We start from the raw sequence: 14,379 nt of genomic DNA, 5'->3' as shown, positions 1-14,379 counted from the left end.
AACAACCGATGAAAATAATGACTGCGGGCGCTAGGCGGCATTGCAACGGACGACAACTCACAAAGCGTGACCTAGGAAGAATTTGGGTCGTCACGCTGATTCGGTCAAAACAATGTAGTCGCGCAATAGAGCGATTTACATAAAAAAGGATAAAGCTGAAAACTTTCACAGCTGGACAAGTTGTATGCTAAGTCAGTTAAGATCACGGATAACACATCTTGAAAACTTTAGCCTTAATATTTACAAGTTTCTCGATTACAATCCATCTCCATCCGTCTCCATTTGAAGCCATCCTCTATCTCTTTTTAATTTTGTTTCAGTGTTGTTTAATACTTCTTTGGAGTTTTTTCGAACTTTCCGGTAAACCATGATTTTAAATTTTCCTTCGATTAACAAGGCCACGAGTTGTTCAAATAATAATTAAATTTTTAATATGCTCAAGTGGGAAATATTTTTAGCGTCTGAGTTTAAGACCTTTTAATCGAAAAGGTCGACATTAACCGCAATCGCCGCGGGTACACTTCTGACCGAAGTGCGTTGTTATGTTAATGTCGACAACAATGTTGATTAGTCGAAAAACACAATCAAACTGACTAAATTAAACTCCAAGCGGGCTTGTGCTCAAGTGTTCGTGAAAACAGAATAATTAAGTTCCAAACTTGTTCCCAGCAATCCTGGCGACAAAACTCTGGAAGAATAGCATGTCATCAAGAAATAATTACCGGAACAATTACCTACTTTCACCGATGGAAGACGAACCGAATGGAAACGCCGGCTTCGGCGAAGACCGTCAGAAACCTTTTGTGAGCAAAGAAAGGTTAAATTTGGAAATGAGTGAACTTGGAAAGCCTATTATTTCTCGCGCCACCGGTCTATTCGAAGCTGTGAGAGATGGGGTGGTGGATCTTGTGAACGAACAGCTCGGGAAGAAGGATAATTCAAAAGTAATCGACAAGTTAGACCAGTCTGGACTTGCTCTGCTCCATCAAGCGGCGCGGTACGATCGAGCAAATGTGGCAAGATCTTTGTTAAATCACGGTGCACAAATCGACGTGCGAACCAGAGAAGACAGCCTCACACCGCTACACATCGCAGCAAGGTTAGTTTTAAAATTTGTCACGCAAGTTTGTAGTTAACTAGTGGTTCTGTTTTGCGGAGGGTTTACACGTTTTGATATGTATTTGAGCTGTTGAATGAATCATATTTCTTCTATGTAAATAACTGTAAAGAAATAAACAGTGACATCACACCGGTTTGTAAACGGCGATCGAGCAGCATCATGAGCATAAGTTTTGAGTGTTGACTTGAGTTTATTAATGAGGCACGCACTCAAGATACCGCAAAAAGTAATAAATAGCACTATAAAACCACAAAAACCACTAGAATTTGCTTGCATGACTTCATTGTCTCAATATGTCTTACATGGAATTATGACAATATCGACAATTTTAATAGTGCAAACTCTTGCTATTACGTACTACGGCCTGCATATAAACTGATTGCAAAGGATAGATACCTTAATTACTCATTGAAATTTTCGAGGCGTTTCGATAACTGTCATTATCTTATTCATGTTTGCCGCATCAGTCTAGAATCACTCAAACCGTACACTGAATAACGTACGGGTGCACTGTATCTGATTGCACCAGAAACCTCAAGGGTTTCGAGGGTTTTTTACTAGTCTATTCATTGTATTTGTTTATTCTTGCGGATTAGACGTTGAGGCTGGAAACGTGATGAAACCATTTCTTTATTCAATACATTTGGCATCTCCGTTCTTTTCTGTTCTTTTTGTGATGCACTGAATACAATTAAAGAACACCGTTATCAATTCGGTGAAGCAAATGAAATCAACTATTCCCTGGGAATTATTTTCGATCTAAAGGTCCTGTACCGTTTTGATACACTGGTGACATAACGTTTTTCCAATGGACAGCGGTTGATAAGAACCCTGTTAGTCCTGAAAATAGAAGATGATGGAAAAAATACTTGGTTGATTCCTTGCTAAAAGCATTGTTCATTTAATCCCCAACTGTGAAGCTATTTAAACTGCCTCGGGGCGTTATATGGCGGGCAATGTAGCCAGGCTGTCACGAAAACAGTACACTTAATGTTACTTACACCTTGTTTTCGAATCGGGTTCCGAAAGAGCCTATCAACTTGAGCACATGTCTAATAGTATTAGTAACTAGAGTTGCATGTAACAGTACATGGGTATTTTTGCCCTGTCATGGCAGAAACATCGAGAGAATGAAAACATGTATTAATAGTTATTGGGAGACCATTTGTTTTGAATAGACAGTCGTGATCTACATAACGCATATTTTGTCTGAAAAACAAATAGGTGTCATTGTGTATGCCCTGCCTTTTTTACAAGCGTTTTGCTTTTAAACGACCGTGAAGCACGTCCGTATTTGTACCATTTTTGGGGGGGGAGAGAGGGGAGATGGGTGACAAGGCTTAAATTAATTGAGCTGCGCAGACGTGTTAGCATATTTAAACTTTGTTTTCAAGATTATATCACAAAAGACATTCTTCAGAATTTTGCTTAAGCAAATGAAATGGTTGTACTGAAAAATTCTGGCCAGGGTTTAATCAGCCAACGAAACCTCCAAGTTAACTCACGGTCAGAGTATTAAGCTAGAGGTAGATTATTTTTTACAAAACGGATGCAGATTTTCCGGAGCGCTCATTGGCTGACAGCCTGCAAAATCTGTGAAACTGCGTATAGGAAATAAACTTCAAAATGCTCGACTTCTCCTGCACAGTGTACACTTTGATGCAAAATGAAATTATTATTTTTCCTTTTTGTCAATCATTAGTCCGCCATTTTATAGGTATATACAAACCAAACATGTTAATGCTTGAGGTTACATTTAGTCACTTGGTTTCAATAGTCGGTATCCAATTGGGGATGGAAGACAATCTGACATTCTGATTCCCCACCTTTTAAGGGAATTATACTGAATAAAATCCGATATAATATCTGGTGTATTTTGTTGCGATTGTGAACGCTTATACTTTTTGGCGAACACCAATGATAATTCTTGTCTATGTGTTGTGGTGTCAGATTTAACTGCGTGGAAACCGCCAAGTTACTAATCCAGAGGAGCGCCAACCCTGCCCTAGTATCATCCAATGGAAGCACGGCATTGCACTTTGCAGCTCGCCGAGGGAACGACCAAGTGGCGGAACTTCTTGTGCACCATGCCAAAGTTGACGTCAACTCGAAGGACTCTGCCTACATGACTGCACTACATCTGGCCTGTATCAGTGGAAATGCTGCAATTTCAAAGATGCTTCTTGAACAAGGAGCTGACATAAGAGCTAAGTCCACAGAACTCATGACTCCTCTTCATACTGCTGTATATAATGGGAACAGTGATGTTGCTGCTCTAATTTTGCGAGCAGGTAGGTATATAGATCGCCATCTGTTCACCCACATGGTCATCAGGTAAAAATATTGTAGTGATAATGTGTTGGAGGGTATAACGGGCCGGATGGGGGTGTGCACTTTTTCTTCACAACAGAAACATAAACGACGATATTGGCCCAAAACTTTTAACTGCGACAGCTGACTGTTTTGTTGTTGTCGTTGGTGTTGTTGTTGGCTTTATTGAGAACATGCATGTGATTAAATAATTGTGCATTTTTTTCGTCCAATATGAACTAATACCGCTACCATGTACAGTGGCGTAAAGACTTTCGTCCCGCGTCCGCTGCTTCTTTTACTCACTGATGATTTGGAATGAGGGCGGGCTAGATTCCAGTAGATGGTATTGTGTTGAGATAGCTCATTTGATTGGACACCACACCGGGTAAGCTCTGTTGGGCGCCCTTGCATGCAGGTTAACGTTCATGTGAAAGCGAGGAGGTGGTGGGTTGAATCCCGGCTGGATTTCTAACCAGGGGTTCTTTCAAACCCCGATATCTGACTATCATTCAGGTTCTGAAAGTAACTTTATGCTGGCTAAGGAAAGCTCAGTGGTAAACATTTGTAACGTGGCCTTCGATATCTGTATTCGTTTTCTTCCTTTCAGCAACTAATGCAAGACAGGATATTACAGAGCTTGTCGAAGATCGGAACGCAGATAGCAGCACAGTTTTACATCTGGCAGCGGGAACAAATGATCTTAACACGGCACAGGTTTGTCTCCAGAACGGCGCGGACATAAATGCGCTGAAAACAAATAACGAGACGCCGCTGTACGTGGCAACAGTGAAAGGAAACTTGCAGATGGTCGAGTTCTTGGTCCAGAAACGAGCTGATGTGAATATCAAGAATGCAGACTCTAAATCTGTCCTTCACAGGTAAATAGGGTAATTCCATTTTTACGTTCAATGTACTCCTGATTATGAAAATAAGAGACGTCTCTCAGGTCGTAGTTTGACTTACCCGACGATGTCATTACGGTTGTCCACGGCCATCTTCGGCCGATGTTGGATAGTGATGACACGAATTGCCTTTAAAATTTCACAAGCCCTAGTCAAACGGTCCCTGCATTTTGATCCAAAATTACCCAACAATGCTTAGTGAAAACGTTAAAAGATTAAAAAAAACTTTGATTTATGCCAAACTCGGTCCTCATTCATGTTCAAACAATTGAAACAACGTGTAAAACAGACCCGTATGTTTCGTCCCCTTGGCCAGAACATGTCCCGACAACTCCTGAAAAAGAAGAGGGAAAGTTTTTTTTAAGAGACGCACAACACTTTAAACGGAAAGTGAAGAAAACTGGGCTTTAACCTAACTCTTTCAAGTTTTAACTATTTGGATGACACTAACAAATGTTAATTTTTTTAGCCATTGAATCGAATAACCAAAGATTTATGCAACCATTTCAGGGCAGCTGTATTCAACCGGGATGACATCATTTCGTTTCTTCTCGAACATGGCATATATATTAACATAAGGGATGCACAGAGCAGCACACCTTTCCTAGATGCTGTAGCCGCTGGCCAGACTAAATCTGCTCGACTTCTTCTCCAGAGAGGAGCTGACATCAAAGCGAGTGATATTTTCATGAAGAACTGCATTCACATGGCGGTTGAAAATGAAAACCTGGAGACAATTCAAATGCTCCTAGAGCAAAGGTCTGTTCTGTGGAACCTCTACAGACCTGATGTCAACGAGAGAGTTCCTTTACATTATGCCGCCATGGTTAAAGATGTCAGGGTAGGTAACGGCGATTACCCAATGAACTTAAATAATTGCAGTTTTACTGAGGCCCTTGTCATTTAGCTTGCCAAAAACTGTTGAACAAAGTCCGCAGTATACTTTTTACAACATACACTACACGCCAGTACTTCAACGTTATAAGAAAGCAACAGCAAATCTCAGTAGCCGTTGTACAAGTTCTGGTTGTACAAGTGTTTATGCAAAAGTATACCGATAAATAACTTCATAATGCATGGTAATATATATATACATATTTCTATGAAATAAGTCGTGACTTAAAAGATACCTTCACAGGTAGGAAGCAAGCCATTAAGTTCTTCCATTCCACTGCGCTGGCTCATGTGTTCATTAAGAAATACTCATAGTAAGTAATCTGTCTTAGTCATTGCTCATATTTTGCTAAATTCAGATAATGGACGCACTCTTGGACAAACAAACACGATTCACATTCCATGATGAGACACAACAAACTCCTCTGCATCTTGCTGCCCAGTATGGAATGTACGAACAGGTGGAGGCACTGGCGCGACGAGTGGCCTCTGGACTGAATGAACGAGATGAACAAGGGAGGACTCCACTTCACAATGCAGTCATAAATGGACACAGGTAAGCCTGCCTGTTAGGGGTTCAGGGGTCTGAATGGCGTAATCAACTCTCTGATGTGGTAGAAATTGAGCTTTTTATCTGTTGTTATTGAGCCTCAAAATTTAGCACTAATTGGACGAAGTAGATCGAAGTAAATTTAACCATATTGTCAGAGTGGTGTCTACTAACAGAACCAATGTAAAACGGGAATTTTTGCACTGAGATTTGCGAATCATATCAGCCAATGCAATAACTGGCACTAGCCAGAAAACGACGAAAAAAAATCACACGAACAGTACGTTTTTACGCTCGCACTCAAAAGTGCCACTGAGTGTTTATCTGGTCACATTTTATTTCATAACAAAGCTTTTGTTCTTCGTAATTACACTTAGAAAAGTTTGTTACACTCTACTGAAACTTGGAGCTGACGCAAGTAGCACGGACAACAACCGCTGGACACCATTAATGTGGGCATCCAAGCTGGGCTGGGTAAAGTCTTGTCAAACATTGCTGGACATGCAAGCATCACCGGATGACGTCAATATGGAAGGAGACACCGCATTGCATATTGCCTCTACACAAGGCCACGTGAGCATTGTAAACTTGCTGATGGAAAATGGGGCAAGTTTAAATGTTTGCAATACGCAGGGTATTACCTGTTTAGAGGCTGCAGTCCGGGCAGGGAACAGCGAGGTAGCGATGGCTATGGTCAAACATCCAAGGTGTGATGACCCTTTGTTTTATGATTTGAGCACTTATATTATAATTAGTCCCAGATACATTTCAATCATCGAAAGGGGAAACAGGACCACGTTTGGCAACAATGTTAATACCTCGTCCTTTCTTAGCAACTTATAAGGTGTCTTGGAAAATTATTATTGAATTACATCTTCTTCTTTCTTCCAAACAAGTGCAACGTTCTCTTCCGGAATGCAACAATCAATACCACCAAGATAAGATCGCATCCCCTAGTTTTGTTTGATCTTCCCTCTTACTGTGTTTGATCTTATTCCTTTTTTTCAACTTTATTATAGAGGCAATGCTCTTTACCAACAAACTAATTAACTGATTAGATTGAAATAAGAATTAAATATTAAACTAACTGGCCGGGTCACCATTTCAAAGTAGATAGAACCTAATATATCAACATGGGTATTATAAGGTTGTACTGCGCATACCTCGGGGATTTACGATGTAATATTAGAAGGGATAGTGGGTTAAAAAATGATACCGTTTCGGGCTTTGGCAATATCGATGCTAATTTCTTTGCGTGTGCTAGTGAAAGAGGCTAGGTCAAGGTATTTTAGTTAATTCTATTCATTTTCGTAAATTAAGAGTTCTTAAATTGACAGAGCAAAAGTATTTTATTGGCAAAATTACGGCCACATAACAAACAAGGATGATTTTTGAGCATTGTTAATGCCACTTTCATGCAAATTGAAAAACTTGAAAAAAGTTGGGCCGACGTCTTTCAAGTTTACCCGAACGCAATCCGTTTTAATCTTGCTGGTTTTTGCCCATCCATGGCCTTTTTGGCCTTTCTGTGTTTCTTTTGAGTTCATCTACAGTTTTAAGCCGTTGTTGCGATATTTCAGTTTATTCTATGAAGTCTAGAGTTGTTCAGTGCCGAAATTGCCTAAAATTGCTTGACATAACCCCTTTACACACTGACCTGAGGTGCACTTTTTTCTTTGCATTTGCTTTTGTGATAAATATTTGTCATGTCATGTCTGTCTGTGACTCAACAGGTGGCCAGAGATAATGGAACACAAAGACATGCATGGACATACACCTATGAAGCTGCTAATAGAACACTTTCCAGAGAGCGCCGAGGTGTTAATGGACCGTTGTGTTAAGCGATCAGAGATGACAAGCCCCAACGATCCACTGTTCACTGTTACTTACGACTTCCACCTTCTAGACCCAGGCCCTGACGACCCAGCGTTCGTGCATGGAAGACGTTTCTTCGGACCCAGCACCATGGCCAAACACGAGCGAAAAACGCTGCTGCTTCACCCACTGGCCCAGGCGTTGTTAAACCAGAAATGGTCGACCTTTGGACGTTTTGTTTACTACTTGAACTTTCTGTCGTATTTGATTTTTGTTGGTCTCTATTCAGCTTTTATAGTCATAGAGAGGGAAAAGCAGAACTTCACCACGACGTTTACCGTTAACGATGAAGAGTGTCACTATGACTATTATTATGACGAAGACGAAAATGGCACCGAATTCCTAACTTACGGAATAGTATGTGTGCCAGTGTCAAGTATTTACGACACACAAACGGTGTTTAGCACAGGATTTTCGTATGTTGTATTTGGCTTTGCAATTGTCCATCTCGTCAAGGAGATTATACAAATAATAATTCAACGCTTCAAGTACTTCACGGACATCAGCAATCTACTGGAATGGGCACTCTACGGCACCACCTTTGCTTTCATGATACCATATGTCATGCCAGATGATGTCACTCAAGACCTATTCAGCGAAATGACAGATCCTTACCTTCTCTGGGTAGTGGGTGTGGTATCGATATTCCTCTGTTACGCCAACTTGGTTCTTTTTCTCCGGCGATTTCGTCTGTTTGGTATTTACGTCACCATGTTTTTAGAAGTCACTCAGACGGTTGTGAAGGTGCTATTAGTCTTCCTGGTGTTCATTCTTGGGTTTTCCATTGTTTTCTTCATTCTCTTTAAAGAACAGGTGAGATGAAAATGATATTAATGAGGCCGTAGTTATAACTAATGGGAGTGTGTTATTTTATACAGTCAACACCCGCCTTGCGGACACCTTGATATAACCAACTATGCTATTACGGACATCCCGTTATTACAGACAGGAGTTGAAGTATTGGCGAAAAAGAATTACTGAAAATAATCCAATTATTACGGACTTTTCTGTTGCAGACTCCAAAATGTGGTCCCGATGGTGTCCGGGCCGTTATTGTGGGGTTGACTGTACTGATTTTTCTCTGCGTAAATGAAGTATTTGCTAAATAAAAACCAACTATGATAAAAAGTAGGTTCGTCATCTAGGGAACTGCATTCCATAATATACGGAAGTAAAATCTTTCCTGTTACTTCATTCAGTTATCGCGAATTCATTTAGCCTACTGAAAATTGAAAGTTATAGCCTTTTAGCCACTCTTCCGTAATAGGTCAGTTGGTCGGATCAGTTGGCCCATTCATTCATCTACCCGTCCGTACGTCCGTCCACTCGCCCACCCATCCATCCACCCACGTTTCCAATCAAAAATTCGTTTCTTTGTTTTTACCACAGGACGCGTTCAGTAATCTCGGAAGGGCCTTTATCAAGGTTTCGGTGATGATGGTTGGAGAGTTAGAATTCGATGACACATTCATTGCGACCATTGGCAAGAATAGTACTTCGACTAAGAGGCCACTCAACCCGTTTCCTGATGCTGCGTTTGTTTTCGTCAGTTTGTTCCTGCTCCTTATGGCGATCATTTTGATGAACCTTTTGGTATGTAGCAAGAAATGTTCACTGCTGTATATTGACACGACGTGTTGGTCAATCTCGGCTATCATTAGGTGACGACTGATAGTGACATAATTTATATATACGCCTATATACACCAAGTTATCAATCAGTAATTGATTGCAAGGGCTTTGAAACCATATTTATAGTTTGTTTTGTCAATTAGGACAATTAGCTGTTTGTGATGTACAAGAATAACAACTTTTCGAGTGCCCTTATCTTATAATCTGTCCATGAATTATCGACTAGCTAAGTGGTTATTTGATTTCTATTAGTCCTATTTGTAAGCCTCTACCCTTTGTCCTTCGAAATTTCGAATGTCAGCAGTCAGGCAAACGTTCCTCATAAATTATTGTTCTTATTGATAAAAAAAGTTTAGAGGGGAGACTACATTAAATTAAGAAATGTTTAAATTAGCCTGGAACACGTGTACATCGCCATATACGTACTATAGCTACTAAAATGACAGCACTGTGCCAAGACTAACTTTGATTGCAATTCCACCTCAGTAGTCAAATTTACACTTTCCATTATTTCGAAAGTACAGTAATCCTAGATCGTTCGGAAAAACGCAAAGTATCTTTAAATGATACGAAACTAAACTTAGAAAATAACTAAATGATACGAAACTAAACTTAGAAAATAACTCTCTTAACGGGCTCGTTGTCTCATATTCTTCATGCAGGTTGGTCTAGCTGTGGGAGATATCGATGCCATACAACAGAATGCTACGCTAAAGAGGCTGGCCATGCAGGTCGAGTTTGTAGCGGAGATTGAAGAAAGCTACCCAAGATTCATCACGCGGCGCGTGTACCACCCAACACTGGTTATCAGGCCAAATCGTCCCTCTCGATGGAAAAGGTGCGTAAAACTGTCCACCATAAAAGGAACTGCACCTTTTATATTTAGATCCTTTATATTTGAAACTCTTCTGCTTTGACACGTCAAGTCATCGATACCTGCATCTTGCCAGTGTTATACTAATCCTGCATAGTTAAAAAAAACTTATAAAAAGAAGAAACGCCAGGGCCCACTTGTTCGAATTCATGAGCAAAATACGATATCTTCAGTCTATGTACCCGTCCTTTAATCTATACTCGCCTTAATAACAGACCAAGTTATCAATGAAAAAGTAGCATAAATGCTTTTGGTACTAGCATAGGGTTAGAGTTGCGGTCGACTACCGTCTTGTAACACATGTTTAATATATTTTATATTGTATAATCATATTGCATACAGCTATTTCAATTAACGTTGTCGGGTCAAAGCTTAAAACTAAAAGGCAAGACCGTATGGCGTTCTGGGTATTCACTACAAATTTGCATATAAGCTTCATTAAATGTACAAATTCGTATTTCGCACGTGAAGTATTCACAAGTTTGTTTTTTCTCTCAGGAGGCCTTTTTGTAGCTTAAATTTCACTCTCACTTGGCCCTGAGTTTTGAAAATTCTTCTTAAATTCAGTGTGGTTAAAAGCACCTTGTTTCACATGTCTGAAAAGAAAGAAAACGGGCAAAACCGCGTTTGTCATGTCACTATATATTTTAGTATTCAACAGGTGTAGTTGCTCTCTTCTACTACCCATATTGCCTTTCAGTCTTGTCTTTAAGCTTTGATCCGGACAACGTTATCTGAAATAGCTGTATACCATTATACATTATAAAAAATATAAATGTATATATTGTTCTATTATTTCAGGTTTATGGTTCTTCTTGGAATTAAGTACTTCTCAAAGCGCGACTTTGGTCTCCCTGGTAATGAGAAAGATTCAGATCAATCTGAGTACAATGAAGTTCGGAAGCAGCTCGACAAAACTAAAAAGCGCGTCAAAACGCTGGTTAATGTAATCGAGGCCCAGAATACATTACTGCGAAGACTGGCCAGAAAAATTGATCCAGAAGCCGAGATGGACGCGCGAAGCCTGGAGCAGATTACACCTAGTGTGGTAGAAAACCAGGCATCTTTGGCTCCAGACTTCTTTGATGGGAAAATGCCCGACGAGACCACTAGAACAGAGCAGCAAATAACAGCGTGCTAGTCGGGAGAATATGAAGAGCCGTTGATTGATGGGGAGTATTTTCGAGCCTACAAGTCGTCTTTTGTTTTGAATGAGATATTTTTTTGGAGAAGAGTTTTACTTGTTGGTAACCGTCCAACACACGATAGTCTAGACAAAAATGCATTTGGCGCCAAATACATAGTTGTTCGCTTGTACCACACCAAAAAAGAAGAAATTTTTGAAAATGAACTTGAAAATATCCCTGATGGATCAAACCGTAGTTTATATTCTTTCCACTCACTCTTTCATCACGAATAGTTAAAAGTTACGAGTTGCTGTTGGTATTTATTTAATTCAAGTAGTGGTCTTCCTAACTTTTTTGGTTTGGTCGATCGATTACGCAATTCTGCAGATCAGGTTAAGTTAAGGGGAGAAAAAAAAAACACAATGAAAATTTTCTCTACCCGCCTTGACGAAATGATAAGAGAGTGCTCCGTACAATTTTTAGGGCTTTCCACAAGCTGATCAAAATTTTTAAAAGAAGTTGCTCGAAATTTCTAAAAGAGGTACTCGAAAGATGCTCCAAAATCCAAAAAGTTGCTTTTGTTTAAAAAAGGTTGCTCGAAAGTTGCCCCCAAAAATATCCGAAAATGCTGCTTTTGCCCTTTGAAGGTAAGATTTCTAAGCAGCTTCATACAATTTCACTGCAACAGAAGTATGTAAATAACATTTTAAGGCAAAAATGTGTTGAATTACAAGGATTTCTTTCATTGAGGAAAATCGTGAAGATATCGATGACGTCATGTTTGCTGTTTAGTTATGTAATGTTTGTTTTAGTTATGTAATGTAATGTTTAGTTATGTAATGTTTTAATGCAGAATGAGTCCAAAGTCGAAACGTCTTCGCATGTTCCTCGAAAATCTTCGGTAAACTTCGTTAATCTTCGGAAACGTTCGTATGACCTTCGAACAACACTCGGACAATCATCGAAGATCTTCGGTCTAGAAATTGCTCAAAATGCAACAAGTTGCTCAAAAGGAAAAAAGCAGCTTAAAGGGAGAAAAGTTGCTCGAAATATGACAAGTTGCAAAAAAGGTTGCCGAGCAACTTGTGGAAAGCCCTTAAAATTTCAGTTCAGCGGCATTCAGTAGCAATACGTTGAACAGTTAGGAGACCTTGTGTATATAAAAGACCTGCACGTCTAAGGTGATCGCCCTGTGAGACACATTTCACTGGTTTAGACCGTTTACTTCATTGGTAATAAAAACAATGTTTATATGTACATATATTTTAATAAGATGTTTCAATTTTTTCAATTTTTAATTGCATTGCAAATTGGTACAAGTATCACCTACTGTTTTATATATTATTGTCATGGAAAGTAATCAAAGGGTGGCGAATGGTAATTTGGAGATTTGGCGAGATATATTTTCGTGTCTAAGACTTCCTAGTGTTGCAAACGGAAATCGAGACTCCGAGAAGGCGTGGCGAAAAGAGACGAGAGACGGCGAGACGGCGAGACATTTTCACGAAATTAAGCTAGAATTCTGTAATACGCGTATATTTTGAAGGACCACGCGCTACCCTTGATCTTAGTATGCGAATTAAGTTTCCCCAAGTTGCTTTTTAATACAAAGTATTATTAAACTTAAGCTCAAGGCTAGACCGTTTAATGCAGCATTTGAAAAAATGCAAATTTGAAGGTTTTGATAAATCGAATAAGCATACTTTTGTCCTAAATCTGGGCATATATAGTGTTAGGATTTTTTCTATTTAATATTAAAGTTAAGCTCAAGGCCAGGCCGTTTAATGCAGCATTTCGAAAAATGTAAATTTAAAGGTTTTTAATAAATCGAATAAGCATTTTTTTGTTCTAAATCTGGGCATATGTAGTGTTAGGATTTTTTTCTATTTCGGGAACGTTTTTTTTTTTTGTAAAACTAATTCTAGGTTTGTAGAAAATAAAGGGCAAAGCCCTTATTAAAAAAAAAAACAACACATACCCTAGTGATTTGTTTTTCATTTTCCACCAAGTCAGGTTGACTTAAAACCATGAACAAATGGTTAAGGAGCTGATTTGTCGTGATATTTTGTTCTTTTTCTGGTGTACAAAATTACAGCACAAAGACCAGTGCTCTAACCCGGACCACTCGATCCGGAGTGCAGCGCGCTGACCATTAGGCCACCGCGCCTCCCTTACCTTGCCGCGAACTTCGGAGTTAGTTTCACAAGTGTCATAAGTTTGTTTCATAAGCTAGTTTCATCAAGTATAATTTCTTTCGTTTGTTGTACTCTTTGTTTGTTTAGTTGTAACGAGTGAAAATCAGGGGAGTAACGAGCAAGAGGCAAGACGAGGCACTTGCCTCGTCTAGATTTTAACCCAAAATTAGAAAAGAAACATGTTCAGGTGAGAAAAAAAAACTCAATCTAACCAGATTGATTTGTTTGAATAAATACCTCATAAAAATACTAAAAATATTGTCTCAGAGCTTCTAGATTTCACAATTTTCTTTCCAGACCCTCGCTAACGGATCGTGCCTTCGACACTCATAACGTTTGCCTCGTCTATGCCAAAATTCTGGTTACGGCTCTGGACATGAATTGAACTGAGTCGCTCGGATGGGTTTTCGTCTTTCTGGAATTCGGTAAAAATTGCAATCATCTACCCCCGAGTTAATAATGCCTTGTTCTCCTCGCCTGTTCTCTTGACAATGTATGACTTGTAATTGATGCTGAAAGTAGAGGAGAATCGTTACTTAACAAGTAAAAAAGCCAGAGTGTTTATGAGCTCAAGAGTAACCAAAATGCGTGTTGTGAACTCATGGATAACGACGCATTTTGTTATTACAGTCACACAATCTTTGTTTTTGTTTACTTGCATTGTAAGCCGAGTAGTAGCCAATGACCTATCAGATACAGTGACACAGGTATCGCGCTAGGGACGGTCATGATGTTGTCACGGGCTCAAATCCTGTTTTTTGACTTTTTTTGGCCTTCTTTCTGGTCTAAAATCATGATACTTAATTTTCTGAGTCTATATTAGGATTGCTCTATGGAGGTCAGTGATAAAAAACAACAAAACATATGCAACTAACTTTCCATAGTTTTTTTCTTACCC

The 14,379-nt window shown here is 39.4% G+C and overlaps 1 protein-coding gene across 1 annotated transcript; it reads left to right on the top strand.

Moving 5' to 3' along the window:
• Positions 1 to 447: 447 nt before the first annotated feature.
• LOC144658661 (transient receptor potential cation channel subfamily A member 1-like) lies at positions 448 to 11,476 on the top strand. Its single transcript, XM_078519124.1, has 10 exons — positions 448 to 1,099; positions 3,071 to 3,411; positions 4,041 to 4,311; positions 4,846 to 5,176; positions 5,589 to 5,785; positions 6,157 to 6,486; positions 7,513 to 8,467; positions 9,044 to 9,247; positions 9,948 to 10,123; positions 10,961 to 11,476. Exons 1-10 carry the CDS (start codon positions 702 to 704, stop codon positions 11,298 to 11,300), a joined length of 3,543 nt encoding a protein of 1,180 aa, XP_078375250.1. The 5' UTR covers positions 448 to 701; the 3' UTR covers positions 11,301 to 11,476.
• Positions 11,477 to 14,379: the final 2,903 nt, after the last annotated feature.

The sequence above is a fragment of the Oculina patagonica genome, chromosome 6, assembly GCF_052425735.1.
Source record: "Oculina patagonica isolate OP01 chromosome 6, crgOcupat, whole genome shotgun sequence".
NCBI classification, from domain to species: domain Eukaryota; kingdom Metazoa; phylum Cnidaria; class Anthozoa; order Scleractinia; family Oculinidae; genus Oculina; species Oculina patagonica.
This window is presented reverse-complemented; position numbering and strand designations above follow the sequence as displayed.

Excerpts from the sequence above, each read along its gene's own strand:
- LOC144658661 (XM_078519124.1), top strand. The coding sequence starts at position 702 with ATGTCATCAAGAAATAATTACCGGAACAATTACCTACTTTCACCGATG. Across the intron at positions 5,177-5,588 it reads CCATGGTTAAAGATGTCAGG|ATAATGGACGCACTCTTGGA; the intron begins GTAGGTAACGGC and ends TGCTAAATTCAG. Across the intron at positions 9,248-9,947 it reads TCATTTTGATGAACCTTTTG|GTTGGTCTAGCTGTGGGAGA; the intron begins GTATGTAGCAAG and ends TTCTTCATGCAG.